Raw genomic sequence first — 27,968 nt, forward strand, 5'->3', positions numbered from 1 at the left:
TTTGTTAAATATTTCAGCGCCTAAAACGTCTGGTTTTAGCAGTTCAGTGAGTTAAATGCCAAAAAACCCCCCACGAAGGCCGGAAGTTTAAATTCTCAGCTGTGTTCTTAGCAGTATCCCTACAAGCAACAATTTTTTAATGCTCTTTCAAATGTATGCTTATTTCTTGAGCCGTTATCTGTAAATCCAAATTAAAAATTAGGCTTCATTTGGACTCCATGTTAGTCCTCCAAAAATACTAGAAATACTTTTCATTCAGATATTAAATCCTAATTAATGCAGAACATGATAAGAGTATGATTAGCTTTCTATTATCAAGCACTGAATAGAGACCAAGCAAGTCACAGTGGGACAGTTGCATATTCATACTAGTTATCATCCAAAACTATTAGATCAGTTGCTCTTGCATGGAAATGGATGTTAATGCTATCTTTTGTACAAATCCACTAACATGGCCCCAGGTTACCCTATGTGGCTATAAAAGCTCCAACTCTTCTGGAAGGGCTTCACAAGCTTTATGGGAACGCATTAATGGGAGTGTTGGGCCATTTATCCGAAAGCACAATGGTGAGGTCAGGCACTGATATGGGATGGCCGGGCTTGGAGGTTTTGCTCAAATTAATCACAAATGTGTTCTGAGATGTGTTATGGTACGACCACAAAAGTCGTTCCTTACAGAATTTGATCACCCATGTCTTATGGTATTGCTTTTTTGCACTGGTATGCCATCATGTTGGAAGCAAATGCTCGAGTTCCAAACAGTTCCCAAAGAAGACAGTTCTCTTAATGTTTTGGTAAGCGGTAGTCTGAACAGTTCCTTTTGAAAAGCAGGCAGTCAAAGTTTTTACAATATAGACATAAAAAGACAGAATAACTGCTTCAACATTACCGGTAGGTTTACAGCAACTGTGAATTTACATTCGAACTTTGGTGCTATTCGAAAGTGGCACTGGTAGAAAATGATACTTATTGAGTTGTACCTTTTATTCTGCTTGTTTTTTATTGAAATGTAATAATTTATTGTAAAATCAACTAAAAATACTGAAATGTAAATATTATATTCTAAAAATGATATAATTACTGACATAATTGTCTATTCCACAGGCGTCAAACTCCAGTCCTCGAGGGCCGGTGTCCTGCAGATTTTAGATGTGCCACAGGTACAAAACCTGAATGAAATTAAGCTGGATAAGTACACATGGAACTTATCTCCTTGTGTAGATCAGTTCTCCAGAGCCTTGCTAATGACTTAATTATTCTATTCAGGTGGTGCAGCAGAGGCACATCTAAAAGTTGCAGGACACCGGCCCTTGAGGACTGGAGTTTGACACTTTAACCTCTCACCATTTGATAAAAACAGATGGAGTAAGTGAGGGCCATCCAGTTATGCAGGGTTAGTTTGATTCCTGTCGGCGTTTTGCCTTCAAGAGATACTTTGTAGTCCTTCTACTTTCCAATCACAGTAAACGTGGCACTGCTTTTGGCTTTGCCCAATGTGAACTTGACCGTCCCACTCATGTCCACGCTTGTGTCCCTCAGAGTGAGTTTGTGGACTGTCCCGTGGTCTTCCAGACGGACGGCAGGGCCTGATCGAAGGGTCACTCCATTTAACGTCCAAACTGGAGGTTTGTTGATGTCAACAGAGACTTCACACTGGAAAGAAGCTGACTCCGGCTCTGTCACCTGGACATTCTCAAGTCCTTTCACCATCACGAGAGCCTTGGCTGAAGCAGCGTAAAGCATGTTACAGAAAAAAAAAAAATTATTCAGATGAAATTTTAGCGAAGAAAACCTGCCAAAAATGTATCTTGCTTTTCATCCAGCTTACCTTCAACCATCAGTTTTGCTTTGGATGTGTGCTCTCCAACCTCAATACTGTAAGTTCCCTCGTCCTCCACAGCAACCTGGTGGATTACTAGTTTATGGGAACAGTCTTCTGTTATAATCTCCATCCTGTCTGAAGGATGTAGTTCCTGTTTGCCTTTGTACCAGGTTGCACTGCAGCGAGGGGAGGAAACGGTGCATTCAAGGATCACTCGGTGGGTCTCCAGGGCTGTTCTGTCTCGCAGTGGTTTTACAATGGAAACTGGGAGCTCTGAAAATTGCAATTTTTTTAGATTTCTCATGGGTAAAATATAAAGTTGGTGGCATGAAGGAAGTAGGACGTTGATTGAAAAAAACTCACCTTCTACCTCAAGGGAGGCTGTTGACTTGACATCCCTTGCTACAAATTGGACATCTCCAGCATCCTCAGCTTTAACGTTGCATATCAGCAGGAAGTGTTTGGGCCCTGCAAGGTGACACGTTTTAATTTCAGCTGGTGAAAAACGGAAAAAGTCAAATTGTAGTTTGATTTCTGACCTTCTGTGCGGATCTTTGTGGTGCTACTGGGTCTGATCTTGTGACCATTCTTGTACCACTCCCCAGCCACATCCTCCAGAGAGAGCTCGCACATAAACACAGCATTCTGGTCTTCCTGGATGTAAAGGTCCTCAAGATCCTGTACTATCTCCAACTTGTGCTCTGAGGGCAGTGATGAAATTGAAAAGAATGACCACTAGATGGAGACATTTGATTATAAATGATTGAAGAATATATTCCAAGAATAAGGTTGAAGTGCTTCTAGTGTTGGGAGTTAAATATACCATAAACTTCCAAAGAACAGAAGGTGCTTATTTCGCCTGTGTCACATGTATAGGAACCAGAGTCAGCAACAGAGCATTGAAGGATCTGGCAGAACCGCTTTCGACCCATGGAATAGATTCGATGGTCCTTCCCTGGCTTCAGCTCGTTTCCGTTCTAAATTGCAGAGGAAAGACAAAAATTATTTACATACATAAACGATTCAAGTTGTTGATGATTTTCTTTTCTTTACCTTAAGCCATCTGACTTCGACATTTTGTCTGGAAAATTCACACTCAAGAGTGACCGGAAATTCTTCTTCCACGCGAACATCAACCAGTGGTTTCAGGATGGCCACAGGGGTCTCTGTCAATCAGTATAATCTGATTAGCCTGTCGGCACCGAACCGTAGTAATTTCAAATAATTATTTTGCAGTTGTGACCTACTAAAAATAGTAACCCAGACCTCTTTAGCTTGTATTCACCTTTAATTATGAGCCTTGCAGTCGATCGCGCTCCTTCAGCCGAGAAGACGATGGTGCCTGTGTCCTCCAGAGTTAAGTTTGTCAGGGTAAGGCTATGGACTAGCCCGTTGATGCTCACCCTAAACTGGTTGTTTGGCTTTACGCGGATGCCATCTTTCTGCCAGATGCCTTCCACGTCTATATGGGAGAGCTCCACCTCAAAGGAGGCAGTCTCTCGTTCAAATGTTTCTTGATCCGTTAGGCCTTTACAGATGGAGATCTTTCGGGCTGGATTAGTGATAGAGAGATGCAGTGAAAGGACAATGTTTTGTGGAATCATGTCAAGGAAATATAATAACTTAACGTTGAAATTGAGAATTTGAACTAACGTTTTGACATAGCAAACACGTGTTGTATCTTAAATGCACTTAGTGTGTCACAGTGAACAATAGGGGTCTAAATTTAGACATGGTTGGGATTACAAAAATGCCTCTTCCAGCAGGAGTTTATTTTGATGGTGTTGCTCCGTGCACACTGATATAATATTCCATCTGTGTTTTCACACTTGGAAGTCTGGCTGAGCTATTCTTAGTGTCGTTTTGCTCTGTGACACGCTGTAAAAAGACACCTACAATATGTGTGAAGAGACATCATTTCCAGAGAAGTGCGGTGAATATCAATATAAATAAATCCTGTTACTGTAATGGTTTTATTTGAGAGGAAAATCCTACAACAAACTTTTCTTTTGTGGCTTTTGTTTCCACTTTTCCAAGGTTAGCTCCTTCTTATTGAATTACTAGTTTAAGTCAGGGATAGATAACTATAAGTAACAGCTGCATGTCTAACAGTTATGGTTGCACTTTAGGTATAATTTGTGCTTAAGAATCTACCTGGGTCTTTTATTTATGGATACTTTTTAGCCAAAGGCTAGGTAGGTTGGTAAGACAAATGGTAATTAGGTTTCCACACCTCAAAAATAACTACTTACGTTCTACATTGAGTTTGACCTGTGTCCGATCATGCAGGGTCTCGCAGCGGTATGTTCCTCGGTCCGACAGGTTCAGCTTGTGGATAGTTAAGCTTCTTTTACAGCCATTCTGGGCCAGGGTATGACGAGGACCAGACTGGATGACTACCCCTTGCCTCATCCACTGAACCTCACCAGTCTCCAGGCTGATTTCTGTCTCTAGGGTAGCCTCTTCAAACTCCTCTGCTGTCACAGGTTCCATTTTCTTGGTGAACATGACTTGAGCTTCTAAAACATTGTGAGGAGAAACAAAACTGAAACTCACATTCAGCCTTTTTTTAACATTTTACGTAGGTTTCCTTTAGTCTTACCCTGAACTTTGAGACTAGCCTTGCTCATTTTTCCTTCAGCTTCTGCTGTGATCCTGGAACAGTCTATCATCTGGCACTTTTTAATCACCAAGGTGTGGCACAATCCATTTCGACTCGCTTGGAAGCGATCCCCTATAGACATTGGTTCGTTGTCCATAAGCCAAAGCAAGGAAACATCCTCAGGAGAAACAACACATTTAAAGGTGGCATCTTCTCCTTCTAGCACAGTTGTGTTGTGAAGTTCGGTAAGAAACTCAACAACTCGAGGCACTGAAGAGAGAGTAGGCAGTGAATGAAGCTGCTAACTCGCATGGAAAAGTCAGAAACACAAATTGAATACTTACTCTCCACTCTTAGCATTGCGGCGGTCCGATCATCTCTGGATTCACAGGCATACTGCCCTGCGTCCTCGTGAGTTAAACGATGGATGGTCAAGCTTCTCTCGACACCATCTGCTCGAATGGAGAATCTCCTGCTTCCAACTACTTCTATCCCATTCTTAAGCCATTGCACATCTGCTTTTGGTTTGCACACCTCACAGTGCAGTGTCACCATGCCGTCAGCATGAGCCACAGTGTCATAGAGTGGTCGCACAAATTTTATCCTCATTTCTATGATGAAAAACAGTTTATATTTTTTGGATTTTTGGTTCACTTGAAGTTCTCTTCATATTTTTTTAAAGTGTTGATTGTTACCTTTCACTAGTAGACTGAAGTGCATCTGGTCATTGTTGACATCACAGGTGTATTCACCAGCATCAGACCGCCTTAAAGGTTGGATGGTAAGACTCCGTTTATGGCCGTCCATGAGTTCTCGAAACCGTTCGCCTTCAACTGGTGTCCAGTCTTTAAGCCAGCGTACAACCGCACTTTCTTTGGACACATAGCTCATTAAAGTCACGCTCTCAGCTTCGTAACCTGTCACAACCACATCATCTTCCTTGTTGACAAAAGTTACCGGAGGTTCTTTTTTTGGGAAAGACGACACAAAGTCAGTTACTTTTAAAGATTTTTGCTATTCCCATAGACCCTAATAAGCTATGATCTGCAGTTTTTACCTTGAACACGGATTATGTTGACCATCTTGTCGTTCACCGCATCACACACATACTTTCCAGAATCCGAGGGCTGGATGTTTGAAATAATAAGTTTTCTCAGACTTCCATAGCATTCAATGATGGTACGGGAATCGCTGGTGAGAAGCCTGTCATTACAGTACCACTGCACTGGGGCATTAGCACGGGACAACTCACAGGCCAATATCAGGTCATCACCTCCCATCAATTCCTGGTAATCAGGGTCGCATGAGTTTCCTACAATGCTTACGGGAGGCTCTAAGGGCAAAAGAGTTTTTATATTGTGGATTTTTGCTATCAAATAATAGGGAAAAATAGGTAACGGCTATTTGAATTTTACCTTCTACTTTAACGTAGAAACTGATACTGTCATCCCCAACATCTAGGAAGTATTCCCCTGAATCTTTGAGTTCTGCATTAAGGATTACCAACGACCGGAATGCACCTTCCTCCTCTTCACAGAACCTTTCATCACCCTGAACTTGACAGCCATCCTTGTACCATTTGCTGTTTCCATTAGCTTGAGAGATCTCGCACTCAAGAACAATGTCATCTGAAACTAGAAACTTTAGATCTGTCTTGATCTCACACTTTCTCAAGATCTTCACAGGCGGCTCTGTGGAAATACAGACACAGTGTTCTAAAATAGTTTCATGGGTCATAAAATATCAGTCAGTTTTTGCTTCTCACCTGAAACTTTCACCTGGAAATCAATTTTATCATCTGTAGCGTCACAAGTGTATTTCCCAGAATCGTTTGGAGTGGGAGAGTTGATGGTCAAACGACGAAAGATCCCATCTTCTGTGATTGCGATATTACTACTTTGCTCTATTTCTTTGCCATTGAGTAGCCACTTGACATCTGCTGTTAGACGTGACACCTCAGTCTCTAGAACGATTGGTTTACCAGCAAAACTTTCCAGTTTGTCTGGCAAGTTTTTGGGTCGACTTAGCATCACTGGTGGCTCTAAATAAATGTGACAGAGTAAAAATAGGTTAAAAACGATTACCTCCAAGGTAGTACTTGCTTTGGAGTAAGTATCTTTATACTTACCTGTGATATTAACAAGAAAGGCAACTGAGTCATTTTCAGTGTCACATATATACTCTCCTGTGTCACTGACAGTTGTTAAAGGTATAACTAGCCGTCGTTGGGCCCCATCTACTTCCAGTATCAAGTTGGGGCTCTCTTCTACCTCTAAACTATCTTTGTACCATCGAACTGGAGCATCCGCCTGGGACACTTCACAGCAGAGTTCCAGTCTCTCTGGTGCAACATGGGTGAGTTCCACCTCGGGTTCACAATGAGAGATGATTCTTACAGGAGGCTCTAAAACAGGAAAGAGATATTTAAAATATACTTCTCAGACCTTTTTATTGTAATCTCTTTAATATATATTAATCACGGTTTTACCTGTAACAGTTATCTGGAAGAAGATAGAGTCTCCATCTGTTTCACAGACATACTCTCCACTATCCGCTCCTGAGCCACAGAGAATGGTCAGCCTCCTGTAAGGTCCCTCCGATCTTAGCTGGATATTGTCGCTTTCCTGCACCTCCTGACCATCCTTAAACCAACAGACCTTCCCGTTGGACCGAGATAACTCACACTGCAAGTTGATCTCCTCTGATATGTAACATGTCATCACAATGTCATCTTTAGGTTCAACAATTGTCACTGGGGGCTCTGGGTTTTTGAAATAGACGAACGCAGAAATTCAGTTTTCTCATCGGTGTGAGCTAATTAATCTCATACAAAGGAAACCAACAGAAGTTGCCATACCTCTGACATTGACTGTAAATTCTAAGCTGTTGTTCCCAGACTTGCAAGTGTAATGTCCAGCATCTGAAGCCTCTGCAGATCGGATGATTAGCCTCCTCATGGTGCCCTCCACCTGCAGGGTAATGTTGTCACTAGCCCGAATCTCACAACCATCTTTATACCTGGGAAATACATATGAAGCCAGATTTTACTAGACACACAACTTATTTTTGGAACATTTGATTTTGGAAGTAAAATCAAATGAATCTTTTCTCTATTGTTTAAATTAGAAATGTTCTTGGATTCCAAAATTATTTTATATGCTATTTCTCTTACTCTAGGGATGCTCCGATCAGATTTTTTGCTGCTGATTCCGATCACCTCTAAGGGCCGATCACCTGGATTGGCTGTTAATTTTTTGCCTTTGGTATAAATGGTACTATGTTATCTGGCAAAATTGGAGGATGATCTGGCAATAAATTCACCTAATTTAGACATAAAACATGCAAACAGGCAAGATACAACAGATATTCAGTCAAAAGGACAAATGAAAAACATGCAAACAGTAAATTAATATTTAACAGTTAGGTTCTCAGTACCCTAAATTATACCCTTATATACATATATATATATATAATATTTTTTCTCACCCAAGTTTTTAGCTTCCTGGTTTGAAATGTTGCTTCAGTATTTCAGCATAATAATTTTATCGTGATGACATCTATTTTTTTTTTTTTTAAAGAGCACCAGCCCCTCCTGCAGTAAAATATCCCTACATGATGCTACCATCACCATATGTCACAGTTGGGAAAACCTTTGTCATCAATAGTTCCAATAGACACGGGATTTTGATTTTCTCAGCCTACAGAACATGTCTTCAGATATAACAATATTACTTCCTGAGTGCATTTGCAAACTAAAGTCTGCCATTTTGTGGTGGTTCAGATGAAATGGCAGCTTCCTTGCAGAGCGGACGTTCAGCATATGGAACTCTTATCGGCAACTTCAGGCAGAATCTCATGAGTTTTTTCTTCTTCATTCTGTTGTTCCCACAAAAACACATACTGTACATCTCACTGTACAGAGAACTTCCCTTCTTCTTGAATGATATGATAGCTGTACATGGTGGTTATCGTTCTATGTGATTGTTTGAACAGATGAATGTGATACTATCAGGCACTTGGAAATTGTACCCACAGATGAACCAAACTCTTGGGGGTACATAAATATTTTCCTCAGTATGTTTGGATAATATTTTAACAACATTTTCTTGATGATGCACAACACAGACCACTAGCTGTGACTATTTTATTGCAAGAGTTTACATTTTCATTGTCCTACCAAGCAGCTTCAGCGTCTTCTCTGGAGACGTGGCAAAGCAGAACCACAGGATCTAATTCCATGCTGTTCTTATGAAGTTCTTCCTGAGAGGCTGGACTGAACTCTACTGGAGGCCCTGAACAACATGAGATTAATGGATGGATTGTTACAGCTGCAACAAAAGGCAACTTACTTCCTGAAAAACATTTGCTAGAAAGTAGACAACCTTCAACGTCCACGTTGAATTTGATGACATCCCCTGAAGTTTGACATGTGTAAACTCCAGAGTCGGATGCTTCAGCAGACTGTATCACAATCCTCCTCATCTTCCCGTCTGATTGGATGTTTAGCCCATCGCTCACTTGGAGTTTCTCACCATTTTTAAACCAGGTTACCTTAGCGAAAGGATGGGTGACCTCACAGTAGAGCACAATGGCGTCACCGGTTTCCACTCTCTTACTGCTTTCCAGGTCTGACAGAGGGACGAACTTGAATACAGCAGCTGCAGGGAAATGAACACATGAATTGGGAACCAACATGATGAATGAATATTACAGCCTTTTACACCTACGTTTAACCTTGAGCACAGCTGAATCCCTCACTCCATTGGCGATGAATGTGATTTCTGCTGTGTCATCAGCAGTTCCGGCTTCATGGATCACCAAAGAGTGCTTTGCTTGGTTCAGCTGCACTGAATATCTTCCACCATGCTGCAGCTGGGAGCTGTTCAGAAACCAGGTTCCAACCATCTGTGCGGACAGTTCGATGGAGAATTGAGCGTCCTCGCCTTCCATCACCTCACACCCTTGGAGATGTTTATGAATCTTGGGCCCTGGGACTATTAGTGTAACAATATATCAGCAATGCTATGCATTAATCTTATTTTTTTCTTTTTTACTGAAATATGTTATACTTTTAGGTATGCTGCTCACCAAGGTGGACTACTTTGGGGAACTCCACATGGCCACTGCGTCCGTACTTATTGACGCAACACACCCGAAAACGGTAGTCGCCTTCACAAGGAACGCTGTCACCGGAAACTTCAGCGGAAGTGACGGTCTCTGAGGTGAAGCATTTCTGCCACTCCTGAGAACCAATCTCCGTTCTCTCAAGGACAAACATGGAGCGGGTGGTAGTCTGGCTGTTGGGCGCAGGCACCCAGGAGAAGAGAGCACTGTTGGGTCGGTCTATGTCCATTTTGACGTCAGCAGGACAGATTGGCGGGCTGTGTCTGGTTGCTGTAGTACAGGGGAAAAACAGTAAATTGTCTAGAGTAATAAGTTCTGTATAGCAGGAGCGGCATCCATCGTTTTATTTTGCATACTTACCAGTGACGTGCGCTCACTCGAGGCAGAGCCTTACCGGTCATCATGGAAAAGTAATATATACTGATAAAATAATTTATATGGCTATTTTCACCCTGTGGTTTGTACTATAAAGTATTTATTTTTCATTTAGCTTAACCAATTTTGATTATTTTTTCATGTGGTCTCTGATGAGATTTTGTGGCTTAAAGAATTTGCAAAGAAGCCTCACCAACAATATGACCATTCATATTCAAAACCAGGTCGCACTAAAAACGTTTGGGATGTCGAGGATAGACTTGGCTTTGGATGAACAGATATATTTGTGCAGAATGAGCGGCACATGGACTTAATAAGTAAAGGTAAAACAAAGTGGCATTGTTGTCAGTTGCTATGGCAGTGAGTCTGTGTGTCGGTTGGCCTATACAGAGGGCGAGAAAGAAGTGGTTTTGAGTTGTACTTTGGTTTTTCCCTTTGCTGTGGAGCACAGCACTAAATTAATACCTATATTTCCAAGTTTCATTGAGTTAACAAAATTGTGCTACGGCGCGGCTGTGGATAACATGTAAAAGAATAGTCTTCTTGCCCTCCAGCTTTGTGCACATGCACAAAATTTCCTTACGTAAACCATAACATGCAAGGTTATGGTTAATCATATATCTGTAAATCTGATTAAGTTAGTGCCTCACCACAAATGGCAGAATATTTCTTCATGAAATAAATATGCAAATTAAGGTTAAGATCCACATTTACTTGATTTTTCCTTCAGTTCTTCATAAGTTCATTCCAACAGCAGGTCTAGCTAATTTTGCATGTGTAGACTGTACCTTTGACTTTGAGTCGTGATGAACTTTTAGATCTTCCTGCAACAAACGTCACAACCCCCGAGTCATGATAGGCCACGTTGACAAAAACCAGGATGTGGGTCTTGCCGAAAGCCTTGAGGATGGTCTGGTGTGTCTCGTGTAGCATCAGACCATCTTTGAACCAGTGGACCTCCATTTCATCATTCTCGACCTCGACGCAGAACGCTGCGTTCTCACCTTCCAGCACCTCCAGTTTCCGAGGTAGTTTACAAACAATTGTGCCTGTACGTTCAGAAATGTTTTATTATCCTTTCTTTGCTCATGTCATTCCAAAAACAGATTGTGAATAAGATGAGTAACATTACATGCGTCCTACCTTTTACTGCTAGCTCGGCAATGCTCTTTGCTCCATCTGGCATCTCACAAAGATAAACCCCATCGTCATCCATTCCAACATTATGGATGGTGAGTCTTCGCCTTGTCCCTTTCTGTTCCATCCCATACTTACTGCTAGGCATCAATCTCTGGTCCTCCAGGTACCAGGCAGCTGGGATCATCTCATCAGGCACCTCACACTCCAGCACAGCGACATCCCTCTCCTTTACCTCCACGTCTTTTAATGGCCGTCTAAACCGCACTGCAGGCCCTGAGGCACAAAGGAGGTTGCAGGTAGTTTGTTCTGATTTTAGAATTTACATTATGGCTTCACATACAGTTTGGAAAAGTTGCAAACTGATAATATTTCTAGTCTGGATAAAAATGGAAAAAAACACCTAAATAATACAATTCAGAATTTTTACCAATGTAATGACTTTTTCCTGTGGCTTTATACACCATGCCTATATTCATGTGCAAAGTTTCCAGATGCAAGCAGTAACATGCAACTTGCCTATAGTTTCAACTTATGCACTTTGTCACTACATTTATATTTTCACACAAAAAAATTGGAGTCAGCAGGTCGGGCTTATTAAACATCGGTTATTGACCAGAAAACTGGAATTGGTGCATTCCTTGTTCAAATTTTTATTATATAGAAAAACCACTTTAATTTAAAACTGGTAATATCGGATCAATTCCTCACTGCTCCAGTTAATAGTTTTTAGTTTTGATTTCATTACAGTACGATTTAGTTTAATTCATTTTATTCTCTCTAAAGATCTCTTTCTGAAAAAATAATAAAAATTTTATTTGGTGGAGTTTCAAATTTGGACTATTCTTGAACTCCAATTGGGGACCATACAAAATGACCAAACCAAACTTTGGACTCTCCTGCCTTAAGTGTTTGAGGAATTAGTCATGTTTCCTTAAATGTGCTCTTAGTAAGTATCTGTCTGCTAAATTATCTACCTACAGATGTAATGCTAGGTGTTTTTTCATGTATCTAATTGTTTTATGTTTTAAAAATATCACTGTGTCCATAGTTCATGCTACGTTTTCTCTTTTGACCAATAGGCATGGAGCATGACTTTGCCATCTTTCCAGTGATTCTTGTTTTAGGTTGTCTATACTTTCTCGGATCGTGGATCGTTTCCTAGGTTCAAATAAGATGACGTCTGAAATCCATTGAGATGAGGGAAACGGTACCCACTTCAAATTAAATCAGTGTATTTCTTTTTTAATTCCTCAAAGTTGTAACAATATGCAACACTGTCCTCCTTTCCTGGAATAAATCCAAAAATATTTGACTTACCTTTCACAGTCAGGTGAACAGCACTCAGGGTGTTTCCCAGAGTGTTCGATGCGGCGCATACATATAGCCCTGTATCCTGCATTTTACAGTAGAGAACCTTCAGCGTGTAGTAGCCTTCCCGATCCTCAAATACCAAGTGTCGTCTGTCGGGTTCCAAAGGAACGCCGTCTTTCTTCCAGATGATCTCTGGTTTGGGCTTGCCTGTTACAAAGCACCGAAACTTGGCATGCTTCCCCTCTGTCACTACAAACTTTTTGACTTTGGACGGGTTGATGGGCGGCTCCTCTGCGAGCTTTGACAAACTGAACCTCCCGCCTCTTTGTTTGGGTGACCTCTGGCTGCCGACATGACTGATTGATGACGTTTTACTCTCTTCTCGCTCTGGAATGGGCTCGACAAGAAGGACAGCTCCCGCTAAGGCCTCGCCATAGGAGTTCACGGCCTTGCAGGTGTAGACGCCTTTGTCCGGCATGCGCGTTCTGTAGATCTTGAGCTGAAACCAGCCCCCGTCTTGAATGCTCACACTGAAGTGAGAGTTCTCAAAGATATCATTGAGCTTCTTCCCATCTTTCTCCCAAGTCACCTCCGGCAAAGGTGTGCCCCAGATTTTACATGAGAAGGCGGCATCCTCTCCACGATCCACACGCAGGGACAAAGGCTTGATCAGGAATCTTGGTTTGTCGTTTGATGTTAAATCAATCTCTTTCCGTTGATCATTTGCTTGATTCCTCCACTTGTAGTCTCCATTCATTTCCTTCTCTTTCTGCACCATGTTGTAGCCATTTAGGGTTTCCCCAAAGTCCCCATTTTCCTTTATGCCATTACTGTTTGATTGTATCGATTCTCCATTATTGTCGAGAAGCTCTCCTTCCACTTTGAGAGAGGCTGCTGCGTAGGTTTCTCCTACGCTGTTTCTAGCCTTGCATATGTACTGACCGGCATCTTGTTGGGTAACTCCAGTAATGGTCAACAAGTATGCTTTTCCCTCCTCTGAGATCTTGTACCGCCCCTCAGACAGAATTTTAATGTTTTTACGTTCCCAGATGACATCCGGATGAGGGTCTCCACCAATTTGGCACCTTAGGGTTGCATCTGCCCCAAACTGTGCCACAATAGGGCGAGGATAGCCCAAAACACGAGGTGCACCTCCAAGAATATCCATGATAATGTCAACTGTTATGAAAGAGGTCTTGTCCAAATTTCTTTGTTTTTGTCCAAAAATTATATCCTTATCTTCTGTGAGAAGCTGTTGGGTAAACAAAACACACATTTTAGTAGAAAATCTGCTTTTGTGAATGGAGCATAATTAAAGTTTCGTCGCAAATCTAGGGAAAGCCTTTTAGAAATGTGCTTCACAAAGAATAAAAGATACCCATAGCGGTTTACAAAAGGCTGAGTGCAGCTAATGAAGCTAGTTGTCTTAAGTATTTTGAGTTGCATCACTTTTTAGTGGATTAGACTTTGTGTAAACGCAGTCGGCCCTTGGTTCTCCCGCAGTTGGTGCTGTAGCTCATTGACGGTGTATTTATAAAGTACTCCAAAATAAGAAGCATGAGACCATGTGTCATGGTAGAACTTTTTTTTTTTTTTTAAACTGTGGGGATCACATCTGCAGTGACTAACAAGAACACAGCTGACTCATTGGTACTGATCACTAAAAGCAGCTGGATGGGTTGGGTTGTTCATGTCTCTGTTTTCTAAGTTGTTGGGTGGTTTCTGTGTTGACTGCAAGGTTATAACTCAACAGTATCATTCCTTCCTAATGAAAATATCAATGCATCTTTTCGCAATTTTTGTTTTATTGAAATAGCATCACACTGAAAAAATATCCAACATTTAATGTGAGTATATTTATTCAGTGTTTTAAAACATTTTCACACAAACAAGTAATAGCTTAATTTAAGGTAAAAATGCATCAAATTAATGTCATGAATTTTTAAAACGATTAAGTTGCTTTTCTAAATTAATCGGAGGAGCTTTTTATGTAATAATGTTTCCCTGGGGAATAAACTCAAGCCCTCTTCAAAATAGGAAAGACAAGAAAACATTACGTTCATTTTCTGGATGATACACGTGCAGGGATGTTTTGACGGATAGTTTTGGATGTTCTTACCTTTCTCCAGTAGCTGAGAGGTGTTAAATATGACATAATCTATATGACACGCAGTTACTCAGCCCTGTCCTGACTAGCCAAACAGTTTGCTTTGCCTGGAATTCAACTGGAACCACAAACTTTGATCCATTGGGATAAGAAGAGCTTCTCATCCAGAATGAGCTTCTTAGGTCATTACACAGACCTGAAAAGGTTCTTGACTATAAAGGCAGACTGGTTGAACATTCCCATGTCTGTGTGAAGCATTGTTGAAGGTTGTGAATTTTTAAATAGCAGTGTACAAAAGATCACTATTTCCCAATGTAGAACTTAATTGGAGAAATGTGCTCAAATTAAAGGTTGGATTTCAAAACTGTTCAGTTCAAAGTTATTTTAGTCCAGTAAGATCATTTTATTTGAAATGGACCAAGGTTTCTGAGACCTTTATACATATCTTTACTCTTTATTTGGACGCTTTACGTTATCTTGAGTTTTTGTTTGCGTCTGTAAGGCAAACGATATTTAGTTCATTCTTGAATAGTAGTCCAAAGCTGCCCAAAATTGCTCAGATTGCTGCAAATTGCCCTAAGGATGCCTTTTGGACACTCCTGCACTAAAGCACTGGTGGGCAGTGCTTTGGGGGGGTGGGGGGGGGGTTGTGACTGAAACACTTGCAAAGATTACAGCCAGCGATATGATATTTGTTACCTTTTTATTGGCAGACCAGAGTTCAACTGTTTCTTTTTGAACCGAGAAAGAACATCCAAAACTTACCTGTCTCCAGTAGCTGCTTTCTGCTGTTTGCCTCCTGTTGAAAGCTTTTGCTCGCCTTCGGTCCTCACTCAGCACACCTTCATGTCACTTTAGCTTCTGCATAAGAGACGAAACTAAACCTTCCACTCACATTTGTTGGGTCAAAGTCACAGTTGTCATTTCCCGCTCGCTTCTGTCTTTGTTGGCGTAAGGTTGGAGGTGGCATAAAGGAAAATAAGCCTCTTTGTTTGTCTCTGTCGTGCACGCCTCAGCTCTGATTCAATCATTGTCCAACAGCAAAAGTGACACAGGGAGGGCCAGAATGGAGAGGGTCATTAAATGCTTTTGCAGCTGCTGCCACTTGCAAGCCCCCTTCCTAAAAATAAACAGCTTTCATGACGCAGAGTCAGATAAAGTTAGGCTCTCCATTCAGAGACAACAGCCCACTAAAGATAGAGCCCTGCTTTGGATCACTCAGTTCAGAAGATATCCTTAGCTAAACATCGGAAGAGAAAGGACACCCCGCCTGCTGGACTTCCTTGTGACAATAATTATAGAAACACAGTCATTCGAAATCAATGAAGAAGAAGTTATGTTAAATACTGCTATGTTTAGGACTCTGCATGAATGCTTGTTTTAATTCTAAACTTGTAACATCTGTCAAATTGAAAGCATTTAAAATTAGAATTGTTGTCTTTTTTCTTTTAATGCAAAGTACATTTATTGTGAATTTGGTTGTTTTCCCCCCAAAATAAACTAAACTGGTGATATTTAAAGAAATGAACAAAGAAGCCTTATGTACATCACATTGATCTAGAGATGCAAATTCAGTTCCCTCAATTCTTCCGGTACATTTGTTTTGTCTTCTTTGTCCAGGGGAAAGGCCAACTTTGTATCATTCTTGAACTGAAGCAGGTCATGTGTTTTGTAAGACGAGTGGCAGATTAAAAAGGAAAAGAACCTTGATAGTCACATGATGGGTTAATCAAAAGCACAGATGACTAACAGGACAACCAGGAACACTGGAAACACAATGGGGGCAGAGCAAGAAGTTTATGCAAGAATCCAGCGAGGAACAGCAACACAGGTGAGAGCATGTATACTTTATCATGTACACATGATAAACGGTACTTAACCAGTTACCGTTTGTGTTCCTGGTGTTGATTAGTTCCTGCCTGCATTCTCAGACCACAGCTCTTTAGGCTATCGCTTCCAGAGTGTTTCAGACAGCGAAGCTGCTGATACGCACAGCAAACTGTCCATTGAGATCTTCGACCTTCAGTACAGGTCACATAACTTCGACTCCGTCTGGAAACATCCACTTAATCTAGTCGTCTTAAAAAAAAACCTTTCAATGTTTTTTTTTTTATGTTCTGTTTTATCTGTGGTGTTTAGATCAGCCATTTGATCAACTACAGTACAATACTAGCTCCATTTATGGTTTCTCTGTCATTCCCATGTTTGCAGTCGTCCTGGCAGCTGCTCTGAGTGATGACCGCGTCATCGACAGATCGCGCTTTGTCCTGGGGTTAGGTTTCAGTTTGAAGAACTGAAGGGGATTGATAGACTGTAGCATTCATGACTGACTTGTCAGTCAACCGGATTCCATTCATACAACAGCTAAAAATGAGACACATAAGTCATGGCTATTAATCACTTTTTGTCATTGGTAGCTACAACTAAAGAAAATGAAGTGTCTAGGTGTTGCAGAGTTGTGGTGGATTGTGTTGAGTGGAAGACTGGGATTTTGTGACTTCCAACTTTTGAGGGATTCCAGTTTTCTGCCTTTTTAAAAGAGTTTGCTGTATGATGTAACGTTCAATGTTTAAACCGAACTAAATGTTCGGTTTAATGATTTTGTGCAGGAGTTAGGCCCGTCAGCACAAGTAGTTGATTCTGAAAGAATTTCAGTTTTTTTGTTTTATTTTTAAAGTGCAAGTTTCAGATACAGACGTTACAATCTTAGCATGTAAAATGCTCCGTACAACAGCACATTATTGGTTTATTTTATTTCCATAGTTAAGAAAAGCTCATCCATCTAAAAACATATTCAGAAGCATATTTGAGTACGCCGTTCCATTAATCTTACAAAATAGATAGAATTTTCAAAGCAAGCGTGGTTCATATCCCATAAAAAAAAAAACGAGAAAATAGAAAATTGACCCAAAACAATGCACGCCATCGTTTAGTTTTACAATAGGATATCGCTTTAAGAAATAGACAAATTTAGCTTACTGAGAAAAGTCACATTTTTGTGGCATGTTGGTTTGCCGTTCAAAAAAGAAACACGGGCAAATTCAAATCTCTATGAATTGGAAAATGTAAATGTTCATCTTTCATTTGCCATTTTTTTCCCTTTTAATTTAACTTAGTAGTAAATAGAATCACAATCATCCACTGACCTCCTAACTGACTTTTACTTTTACAGACTGAAGCAAGAGTGAGACATGTCCTGCTTTTGTTACTGAAAGAACACAAAAATATCTAGGAAAAAAATGACCAACCTAAAAAGTTAAAATGTTGTCTTTTATTAAAATATTGTCTTTTATGAAATCTACAGTGATTTATAAAATCTATTTTTTTAAATTAAAACATTGCATGTTTAGTTTATTGTTGAGCAGGTGAAAATGAAATCGTTTTTGCAATTTTTCCTAAAATAAAAAATTTAACTTGTGACACTGTTGACATTTTGGCCCATCTGGCAAGGTTGAAATCTTTAAAAAAAAAAAAAAAAACCTCAACAAGAGTTTGGACTTTTTCCCTTTTCCTATGTCCTCCATTAGATGGCGCTAAAGATTCACCATGGCTGAATCACTGTACCAGAGACAAAATAAACTTGAGTGTTTGACCTCACAGCTTTATAACTCTGACCCTTGATATCACTGAAGGGGGGCGAACGATCTGGCATCATGTACCAGTAAAACATTACACAGCCTACACACTTAAATCTTTCTGTTGTGTAAACTTAAAATGCTCCACAGCCAATTTTGAGAAATCCATTTATGGATAAATATGTAGAAGCCAAAATAAATCTGGACTGAGAACATTAATGTAGCTTTTCACAACTGGTGATAATCAGAGCTTCATTTCTGAACTAAGATCCTTCACAGCACCCCTGCTGACCTGATGAGCTGTGAAAATGTTGTGGTCCTAGAACAAAGCCCCCCCGAGACCAGAAATGGCGTGTTCTGCTACACGTACACTCAGGGACTGCCGGGCCCCGCTATTAAAGAGAACTGGGATCGTATGGCAGGAATCAAAGAGAAGGGGTCCCGGGGGACATGAAAAACTACAGAGATGGGAGACCAAAGAGCAAAATACATTTTGTGGAGCGACCTCTGACATTTTAGCTCCGCCCCTTCTACATGTAACCTGCAAGCACACTGCGAGAATCAACAATGGGTTCTGGGAAAGACAGGAGGAGGGCTTTCTTTTTTTCAATACAAACAACATCTGTGTGGATGTGTGTGGGGTACACTGGACTGTGTGTTTTTGTTGTTGTTGTTTTTTCTTAAAAGTGATTCTTAGCTCAGATTCAACTCCCCCCCCTCCCACCCCAAGATTAAATTGGATTGTGTGATGTTCAAATAACTGCTTTACTAGGGAAAAAAGGGAGATTTTTTTGTCCTTTTTTTGTTGTTGACAGAATTACTTAGATTATTTTTTTTTTTCTTTTGGAACATTTCCGTTGTATGTGACCTTTCAGCAGTTGACTAATAACAGTAAAGCATCCTCTAAGGAAGTCAAAAAACATGCTTTGTTTATACAGGATCTCTATGCTTTGTTTATGCACTCTTTACTCTGTTAGCATAATTGTGACGTTTGTTTCCTAATCTGGTCAAAAGTTTTATTAGTAGAAAAAGTCATACTGTAAAACTTGCTCGTTTTTGATTCTGCTAACATTCTGGACAGCTATAGCCATTTTCTTGTACAGTAATAGAAATAAAAAGACAAAAAAGACTGGGCCCACAGTAGGTAATATCAAATGCTGTTCCAGGACCAGATTGCTATTCCCAAATTAGCTGCCTTACAGTCCTTGACTGTTTCATAAAAGATCTCTGCAGAGAGGGAGAACGTCTACATCACAGCGCTGTATCAGCTAACAAACATGTTGCCCATCTGGAGAACAACTCTCAAATACAAAAATAAAAATAAAAAAGCAAATATAGAAGCTCCCACTTTGAAATTGTTTCTCAACATTTTGGGTATTCTGTAGAAAATGGAAGCTTTTTAAGCAGGGTTAACCAGTTAGCAGCTAGTAATGCTAAAGCTAACATCAGTTTCAGAGATTTTGCCACAAGATGTCTCTGTGTATCGTCTTGTGTTGTGAAATGAATAGAGTACTTGCACACCACTACAATAATATGTGTAGTCATCAATTTTTTTTGTAGGCTCAACTTTTTAAGCTAACGTTTTATTAAAGCTAGCTTTTCTAGATTTGGCTCTTGTTGATGGCATGTACTCTGAACCTCTCCACATTTCATGCTTGTCTTGAGTATAAATCCAGGCCTGTATTTGTATAGTTTGTTGCTTCAAGCTGATAACAGTCCTGATCCTGGGTTTGGCCTTTAAGTCTGCTTCATATTGCGTTTGGTTTAAAAATGCGAGTGAGAAGTGGAGTCGGTTAATATTGCAGCAGTTTTCATCATCAGAAGCAGATGTGAAGAAACGCAACCCCGATGAGAAGATGGACAGACTTGCTGCTTTTAGGATGTGTTGTAGCTTCTTACACCTTTAAGCATATTAAAATAGGATTAGTTTTATGTCTGCGTAGAGTGGTGGGATAAAGCTGATGTCATGTAAGGTACGCAGCAAACATGAAGGCTCTCTGGTCAAATGAGAACTTAATCAAACTTTGTTGCCTACCTGCATTAACACTAATGCTTCACATCACGATAAAAACAACAGATTGTGGCATCACATCCAATCTAGAAGAATTCATTATAAGTATTTACAGTCCCAGAGCTGATCTAATATTTTGGTGAAGATCATCTTAAAGGTATGAACGACATTCTCTTCATAATGAAAATATTCTCTGCACTGCTTCGCTGTCAGGCTTTAGACCACAGCACAGCACTGACTTTATATCACTAAGAGTTTTGAATGATATTCACCTTAACAGTGATGGATCTAAAACGCCTGTTTCAGCGTTTTAGATCTCAGTGACGTATTTGTCTCAGTTGATCATGATCTGCCAATTCGGGTCCATTTTGGGCTAGAAAACGGCAGAATGTTACGATCCTTTGGTGTTTGGAGTTTTGGCTTCAGTTAATTTTTGTTTTTGACTATTTCTTTACTGTTTGTTTTCTTATCTATATATTCTCACTGTTTGTTAGATTTGCGTTAGGGATGCTCTGATCAGGTTTTTGGTTGCCAATTCCTATTCCGATCATCCACGAGGCCAATCTGGGCCAATCGCTGCCGATAGCCTGGATTGGCTGTTAATTTTTCGCTTTTGGTATAAACGACACTATGTGAACTGGCAAAATGGAAAAATTATTTGGCAATAAATTCACCTAATTTAGACATAAAACATGCAAAATATTTGCATTTTTAAGTTTCATGCTCCAGCTTTAAGCAGACGTTCGGTGCGAGAGTTCACTGCCAGGTGGAGGTTGAACGGCACTAAGTCTGTGAGACGTTATTCGTAGTGGCGGTGCAACAGCAAGAGCAGAATCCAGCTCGAAGACTTAAATTATTTTTCAGGTTATTTGTTTAGCTCTCTGATCGTGATGCTCTTCCAGGTGAGCGTTGGTAGTTGTGCGCTGCTTTTACCTGCTATCTGTCCCCTGCGGACGTCTTCTTTTTCCTGCAGTGAGCCTCGATGTAGCCAAACTCTGTCAAGTGCTTGTTTTATAAATGTCATGTTATATTCGTTGTGTTGAATATAGCACAACGAATAATTACCTCGGGGCGATAATTACCCTTGAGGTAATTATCCGCGGCAATACCCAAACGTCCCCATTCACTCTGAGCATTATAGTTCCACACGACAGGATTTGTTGCAGCACAATGTGAAGGAAAGAGTAGATTAGCTGCACAGGCAGGCTGTGAAGTGAGATACAAGAGATAGTGATCGGCGATCACCGATCATACACTTTTCACGGAAATCGGCCGATTATGATCGGTGGCTGATCGATCGGCACACCTCTAATTTGTGTCTTTCATTCTCTATATTATTGTTTTTCACCTCAGCCTCCATTCTGCTCCCCGTCCCAGCTGTTAGTCATTCCCCCGTTTGCCTCTACCTCCTCCCTTCCCCAGCTGCATCCACTCACCTGTAATTATCTCTTCTGGTTTTGTCATTCCTACCTCTCCTTTAGCAGTACTACTATTTTCTTGTTTCATCAATGCCATATTTGTTAGTACAATCCATTTTTGGTTTGCACCCATGGAAAAAAAAAAATCCTCTCTGCCAAAACAGCTTGTTCTGCTATTGACTCCTGTTTGGTGTCATTTATAAAAATTTGTCAACCGAAATCCGAACATACTTGACAGGAATTTATTTCTCAAACGTGGACCTCAGGGTTGCATCAGCGGGAGCCCTGTGCAATTTTTGTGCACTGATATTTTTTATAGCTTTCCACTATTTCTTAGTGGCACCACATTTCATGTTCCTGTAAATAAGTCTGTGTTTATGAGTAAGACACGTTCATTGGGAAAGTGAAGTGCAGCGCAGTGCTATCTGTTGTAAAGTGAAGTCCCATCATTGATGAAAAGGGCTTCAGGGGCAAATGACATGAGATCACATGATGTGGGACGTAGGGGGCAGATGTGAGGCGATCCGTAGAAACCGTCACGTCATTCAGCCGCCGCTGGCGACCCATCTGCTGCACACTGAGATGTTTCCTGCTCCCGTTCAGCCTCTTCATCGTCCGTCATTTATGTAGGTAATAGTTATAGAAATTGAAGCATACGGATTGAATTTGTGTTGTGATAAATTTATGCTTGGATCCCCACTATTAGACCTCATCCTGTCAGTCACCTGCTTTTAAATTCACATACAGCTGCACCGTGTGAGTGTCGTAATTTAGTCCTAATTAACCCAGGCTTCTAATTGGCGTCTTGTTATCTAAGGAGTGTGTGAAAAAAAGGGTTAAGTGTGTAATTGACAGATAGTCACAGAGAAGTGTGTTGCTTTGTGTGGATGTCTTTTTTTTTTTTTTTTTTCCAGGCAGATAGATTTCACATTCATGGAAGTCGATGCTCACCTCCCTGCTGATAGACAGACACACAGATATACAGGAGGGTTATTTAAAGCCTGCTTCCCGATGCCAGGGATACAGTAACCATGGCTTCCGTTTGGTGAGTGCGTGCACACGCGTGTCCTCCACATGAACCCTTGTCAGACACCTTCTGCTTCGAAGGCAGAGGAAGTTCAGAGAACTTGTTGCTGCTTCACTTTAACCGTCGTCTCTGGTTCTTTCTGCTGAACGGCAGTGTAAAAATATTCACATAAATTCTTCCACCTTGAGCTTTTTCACATTTTTCTTATGTTGCAGTTAGAAACTTCACACATAATTGTCATGTGTGAAAATCCCCCCACCCGTTTCACAATGTTGCACCACTTTGTTTTGGTGTAAGCACATAAAGCTCCAATCAAATTGTGTGGTTGTAACAAGTGTGGGAAAAATCAAGTTGTAGGAATTATTTTACAAGCGTTTCCCATCAAAACAACAAAAACTCACTCATTACTAATTCAAATCTTCAAGAAAGTTTGACCACACCTTCTAGAAGATTAAAGGTTTTAATTTTTGTATTTTTTTGGAAATACCTTTAATAACTCTTCATCGGGGAAATGGTTAGTCCGGACATGTTAAATATGGCTACACAAATAGAGCACTGCATACTTTAACTGTCATCTATTTCTAGAAACAAAAAGGAACCAGGAAGTACTTTTTAAACCACCTAAACTTAAAAGAAACCTGACTGTTTAATTGGTGAATGAGATTCTGATGTGGCCTGCTTTCATTTCTTGAGCTAATTATACTAACTTAGCTGGCTCACAATAGCATGCTAGCTGACTTGTGTACTTGAGGAAAATACAAACAATTTTGAACAGGAACGAATCACGTAACGTAGTTTACTGCTGGGGTTTAGCTGGACTACTAACTCGCTTACTCGGGACACACCAGGTATTGTTTTTACGAAGAGTAAAAAAAACAGAGAACATAAAGTTAAAAGCTGAAGTAACAGTGAATAATTGGAGAGTAGTAGGAGAATGTAGTAATAGAGGAAAGGTAGTAATTACGGTATGTCCTCTAAGTGCAGAGATATCTCAGGAGAACATAAGCCAGTCTAAATATAAGCTTTCTCAGAAAGGAAAGTTTGAAGCCCAGTCTCTAAGAATCAGCACCGATATAACATTTTGTTTTGATTGGACAAAAAATATCCAATAATCCTCTCTATTTCATCTGTAATTAAAGTAATAGAACATTGTCTTATTATAGAATCTAATTGGAAAAAAGAATGCAAAACATTCCGCTTGGTGTTTTTGTCATGCTTCTCCTTTCCTTCCCTCCTCTTGTTGTTGTTCATAAAAAGCAACTCTAGCCCACTTTCCAGTAAGTTGCAGCTCCAGTTTGGAGATAATGAGGGTGTGAAACTCTGACTTCCCTCAGGCTGGGCGCACACACCGACAGGGCAGATGCCATCATTACTCCTCTTAGCAGTGCTTTTGGGAAAAACACATGCACACTTGGAGGAAGTGCACTGATGCAATCCAACTGAAAGTTTGGCCCTTCAGCAGCAACAACAACAACAACAAAAAAACTGGAGACATCCAACAAGACAGGTTCTCCTCTTTCACTTCAACGTCTGACGTGTAAACACATTCTTTTACTCTGAATTAGCAACTGGTTCGGTGGGAAAAAAAAAAAAAAAGCTCCAAATGTCGATCGGTTGCTCCACCAGCAGCAGGCAACAACATGCATGTTTCCTCCTGCAACATGCCAGGACTCAGCTCTGCATGATGCACCTTGTGTTTGTAAAATTCTGTACATTAGCAGAAATGTATTGTACCAGTTTTCATTAGTGGGGGGGGGGGGAGCTGATTTCTTTCTTTTCACTTGTTGTCAGCTGTAGCATCACTCATTGTTTTTAAGTGTGTGTTGAGGCGTGCTATCCAGCAACTGCTCCAACATGTTCTTTCCTAGAGGACTGAAAACTGGATGCAGAGATTAGAGAAGTGAATGTCAGGAAAGAATTAAAGCCTTTGTGCGGCTGAACAACATACTAATTCCCGCTTGAACTTTTGCTAAGCTCCATTAAATATCTTAAGCCTACATTAACCACGAAGTTCGATGTAACGTGGACAGACGGCAACACCTGCTTTCCCTGTGCTGGGTTCACGCCGCGCTTTCTGCTCATCCATGTGCGTTCCGCAAAGGTCAGGCAGGCGGTTAGCAGTTTAAGAGCACAACGGCGGCACTGAACGGTAACAGAGCTGAGAACCAGACGACCTGCTCCTGTTACGTCAGGACTTCGTGGTTCCAGCAGGTCTCCGCTGGGAAGGAAACAGCAGACGTAGCCAGAGTTTGAATGTTTTCAGGTTTATGACGACTCAGCCTGACAAAAACCCGTCCTACAGATAGGAGATGTGGCGACTCCAATTCTTTTTTATGCTGTCATCAGCTGCATTTCCACTGCAAATGTGCTCCAAACTTTTCAGTATTTTGCTAATGTTGAGGAAAAACACACATCAGTGATTCTTGAGAAGTGGGACAAAATGGGTTTAAATTTTCCCAAATCTTTTTTTTTAAAATTATTCCTCAAGCTTATGTATACAAATATGACAAATAATGTTTTGGAAATGTAAAGATGCTAAGGTGCAGGCTCCCAGTTGCAACATTTTTTTGAAAATAAAATTTTTAATGGACCTGACCCAGAACTTTGTCATCACCATCTGACAAAAATAAATAGAATTTTTTTAGTGACCCTATTAGTGATATTTTGACTCAGTTTTACAGACAAATGCTTCTCAAGAAACAAAAGAAATATTATTTAAAAAACAACATAAAGTCCATCTGACAGAGTTGACACAGAACTGAAGGTGGCGACAAACTAGTGAGTAAAACGAAATACTTGATACACATAATGACATTTATGTAAAATACATTAAAATGAATTAACTGCACACTTAAGTGAGATTTGTCAACACTATCACTGAAAGAGTCAGACTGTCAGTTAAAAACTCTGACGGAGTTGACAAAATGCCAAACTACCTCAATTTATATGATGTTACTCTGAAGGAGGCCATATTGTAGCTCATCAGGTCCGTGAAATCTTTACAGTGTACCAAATTTAAGCATTTATTTCACAAAACTTCATCAAAGTTTTGTAATTTGTTAGTTATGGTGTTGACACATCATTGTTGTGATGAGCAACTTAGGAATAGAACAGAAGAAAAAACTAAAGTACAACATATGCTAACCAGAGCTGCTAGCCCTGTTAGCAAAGGAAGAGAAAGGAAGAGATCATGGGGTCCTCAGAAGTTCTGATGCCCCCCAATAATGCCTGATTGTTTTACATTTTTTTTATGTCTGACAGTGTTGACAAAAACTTGGGACAAATTTCAATTGAGTTGGAAAATATATAAAAATGATTTTTAATGCAATTTATTGATACTTTTAGAATTATTTATTTGAACACTTATACTTAATTGTTATAATATATTATCTTAGTATTCCTTTATTTGTTTTAAACTATTATAATGTATTGCGTTCTGCTCCAGGACAAGGGAGTTTAAAGACTCCGTCCATACTACAAAGTTTAAAATAAAAAATATTCAGCAAACACCAAGAAAACATACATTCTTGTGCTCACATGGCCAAGGTTAGTTTAGTCAGATATTTGAAACATTATTTTGTGTATATTTTATTCAAATTTTGTGCTTTATTCATAGGGCCTGTTTGGTCCCTCTTCTCACGAATCTTTGAAATTCCTCTTTCATCTGGTTTGATTGTTTCCATTAAATGTTTACTGCAAAATGTCTGATTACACAATTGTTTACTTTCATCACATAAAGTGTTTATTTAAAAATGGAATCTTTCATTACATGTATGTTTACTACCTGAAATATTTGGAGATACGTAACGTCTCTCCGCTGACACCCCGGCCATTCGTCTCCTTTTCGTTAGCTCCGATAGCTTAGCCTCCTCGCGTTGTTTCGAAAGTCCGTTTTCCATCTTTTTACCTTTTCGGTCGTGTCATCGGACATTACATCCAACAACGCAGCAAGTTCGTACCATTGCTAGATAATTTTAAGTAACTTAAATTCAAAATATCTGCGAGACAGTCGTTTTTTGTCGGTTATGTTTATGGCCCCTGAAGATGGCGCTCATATCCCTACGCCAAGAGCAGTGACGTCACGTCCCAAAGCTCTATAGTTCACAAAAACTTACAGTTCATCTCAGTGTGGACAGGTTAAAAAAAATATATTATTATCAGCAAAAACAAAGTATTATTAAAAATATATTTTTTTACTTCTAATGAGGAAATTGAAGACATTTATATCTTTTATTATACTGCCAATCAGGTGGAATGCATTCAGTTCAGTTGATAAAACTACAATATTTGTCATAACTCTTAAAGATTTTTTTTCTTTTTCTTTATTGAAATCAGAGTAAATCTATACCTAGCCCACCTCCCTGACAGAAGATATTCTCCATGCTGTAACATTAGACGGTTCAGTGATGAGACGACCTCTGCCAGCTTACAAGATGGTTGCATAACACCTTCTCACGAGCGCACTGCATTAAATCGGAGGCTGCTCCATGATTCACTGCGCACGCGGATAACTAAATGTCGGCAAGTCGGCAGAGGCAATAAATTGTTATCTAACAGGGAATCCAGGGCACATGTACCTGGCTGAGCGAATGAGGCGAAAGATGAAACATTTCCACGCTCTGTACCGTTAGTCGGGGGGCGTAAGTGACCACAAACCAGATTCCCTCTGGACCCCAGAGCTGGCGTTAAATCTAGCTCTGCGGAGAAACGCCAGCAGCTCGCCGCGGCTGTTTACGACGAGGCTTCATTCACAAGAGGAGTGAGAGGCAAGACAGGCGGGAGGCGGTGGGGTGGGAGACGTGAATGTCACAAGATGCTCATTTTTCATCATGGAGCTGATACTTTTGAGTAGAAACTAATGAGATGTGACAGAATTACTCACTATCGACAGCGGTCGCTTTGCTTTCAGCAGTGAAACCAGAACCCAGAGCTTTCACAGTGTCGTCCTGTAAATCCCGCTTTGATCAGATTGAGTGAAATAGAGGCTTTAGTGAATCAGCAGCCGGCTGTAATCCACCAGATTCGTGTTTTACTTCTATTCAAGGCTGAGAAGACGAGCACCAAAAGTTCTCTAGTCATGTACAGGATATTATAGATAGTTTAGATTCCTATAATCCACTGAAATATGTGGATCTCACTAAAACTCCAGATGCTTAAAGCCAGAGATCTTCAGAATGATTAAACTGCTTTTTTTCCCTTTCTTTTATAAAACAGTTTTTTTTTGCTTTCTTTTTGTGAAGACAACTTTTGGTCTTTTGCGAGACGAACTGAAAATTATTTTTGTCACAGTAGATAAATTAATAGAAATAAATTAAAGGGATCATTTTATATTCTATGTGTGAAAGACGGAAAGAAAGATGGCAAGAAAAGGGGAAAAGGGGGGGGAAGTGGGAAAAGTAAAAGAAATAATTTCAACATTTTGTTGAACAGACAGTAAAGACAACTTTCTCCTTTAT

The 27,968-nt window shown here is 40.2% G+C and overlaps 1 protein-coding gene across 1 annotated transcript; it reads right to left on the bottom strand.

Moving 5' to 3' along the window:
* Nucleotides 1-120: 120 nt before the first annotated feature.
* obsl1a (obscurin like cytoskeletal adaptor 1a) lies at nt 121-15,553 on the bottom strand. Its single transcript, XM_032556525.1, has 25 exons — nt 15,247-15,553; nt 12,381-13,626; nt 11,067-11,336; nt 10,712-10,972; nt 9,513-9,818; nt 9,152-9,418; nt 8,807-9,082; nt 8,602-8,716; nt 7,282-7,442; nt 6,913-7,185; nt 6,553-6,828; nt 6,190-6,465; nt 5,840-6,115; nt 5,482-5,757; nt 5,120-5,389; nt 4,769-5,035; nt 4,425-4,694; nt 4,075-4,341; nt 3,108-3,374; nt 2,876-2,988; nt 2,646-2,799; nt 2,362-2,523; nt 2,186-2,290; nt 1,829-2,095; nt 121-1,724 (listed from the first exon to the last, which is right to left on the bottom strand). Exons 2-25 carry the CDS (start codon nt 13,540-13,542, stop codon nt 1,447-1,449), a joined length of 6,615 nt encoding a protein of 2,204 aa, XP_032412416.1. The 5' UTR covers nt 13,543-13,626; nt 15,247-15,553; the 3' UTR covers nt 121-1,446.
* Nucleotides 15,554-27,968: the final 12,415 nt, after the last annotated feature.

This window comes from Xiphophorus hellerii, chromosome 24 (assembly GCF_003331165.1).
Source record: "Xiphophorus hellerii strain 12219 chromosome 24, Xiphophorus_hellerii-4.1, whole genome shotgun sequence".
Classification (NCBI taxonomy): Eukaryota; Metazoa; Chordata; class Actinopteri; order Cyprinodontiformes; family Poeciliidae; genus Xiphophorus; species Xiphophorus hellerii.

What these genes read in the sequence shown, in the direction of transcription:
- obsl1a (XM_032556525.1), bottom strand. Translation starts at nt 13,542, where the DNA reads ATGGATATTCTTGGAGGTGCACCTCGTGTTTTGGGCTATCCTCGCCCT. An exon ending in AGCCTCCCTTGAGGTAGAAG is followed by an intron (nt 2,096 to 2,185) that starts GTGAGTTTTTTT and finishes TGCAATTTTCAG; the next exon opens with AGCTCCCAGTTTCCATTGTA. An exon ending in AGCAAAACTGATGGTTGAAG is followed by an intron (nt 1,725 to 1,828) that starts GTAAGCTGGATG and finishes ACGCTGCTTCAG; the next exon opens with CCAAGGCTCTCGTGATGGTG.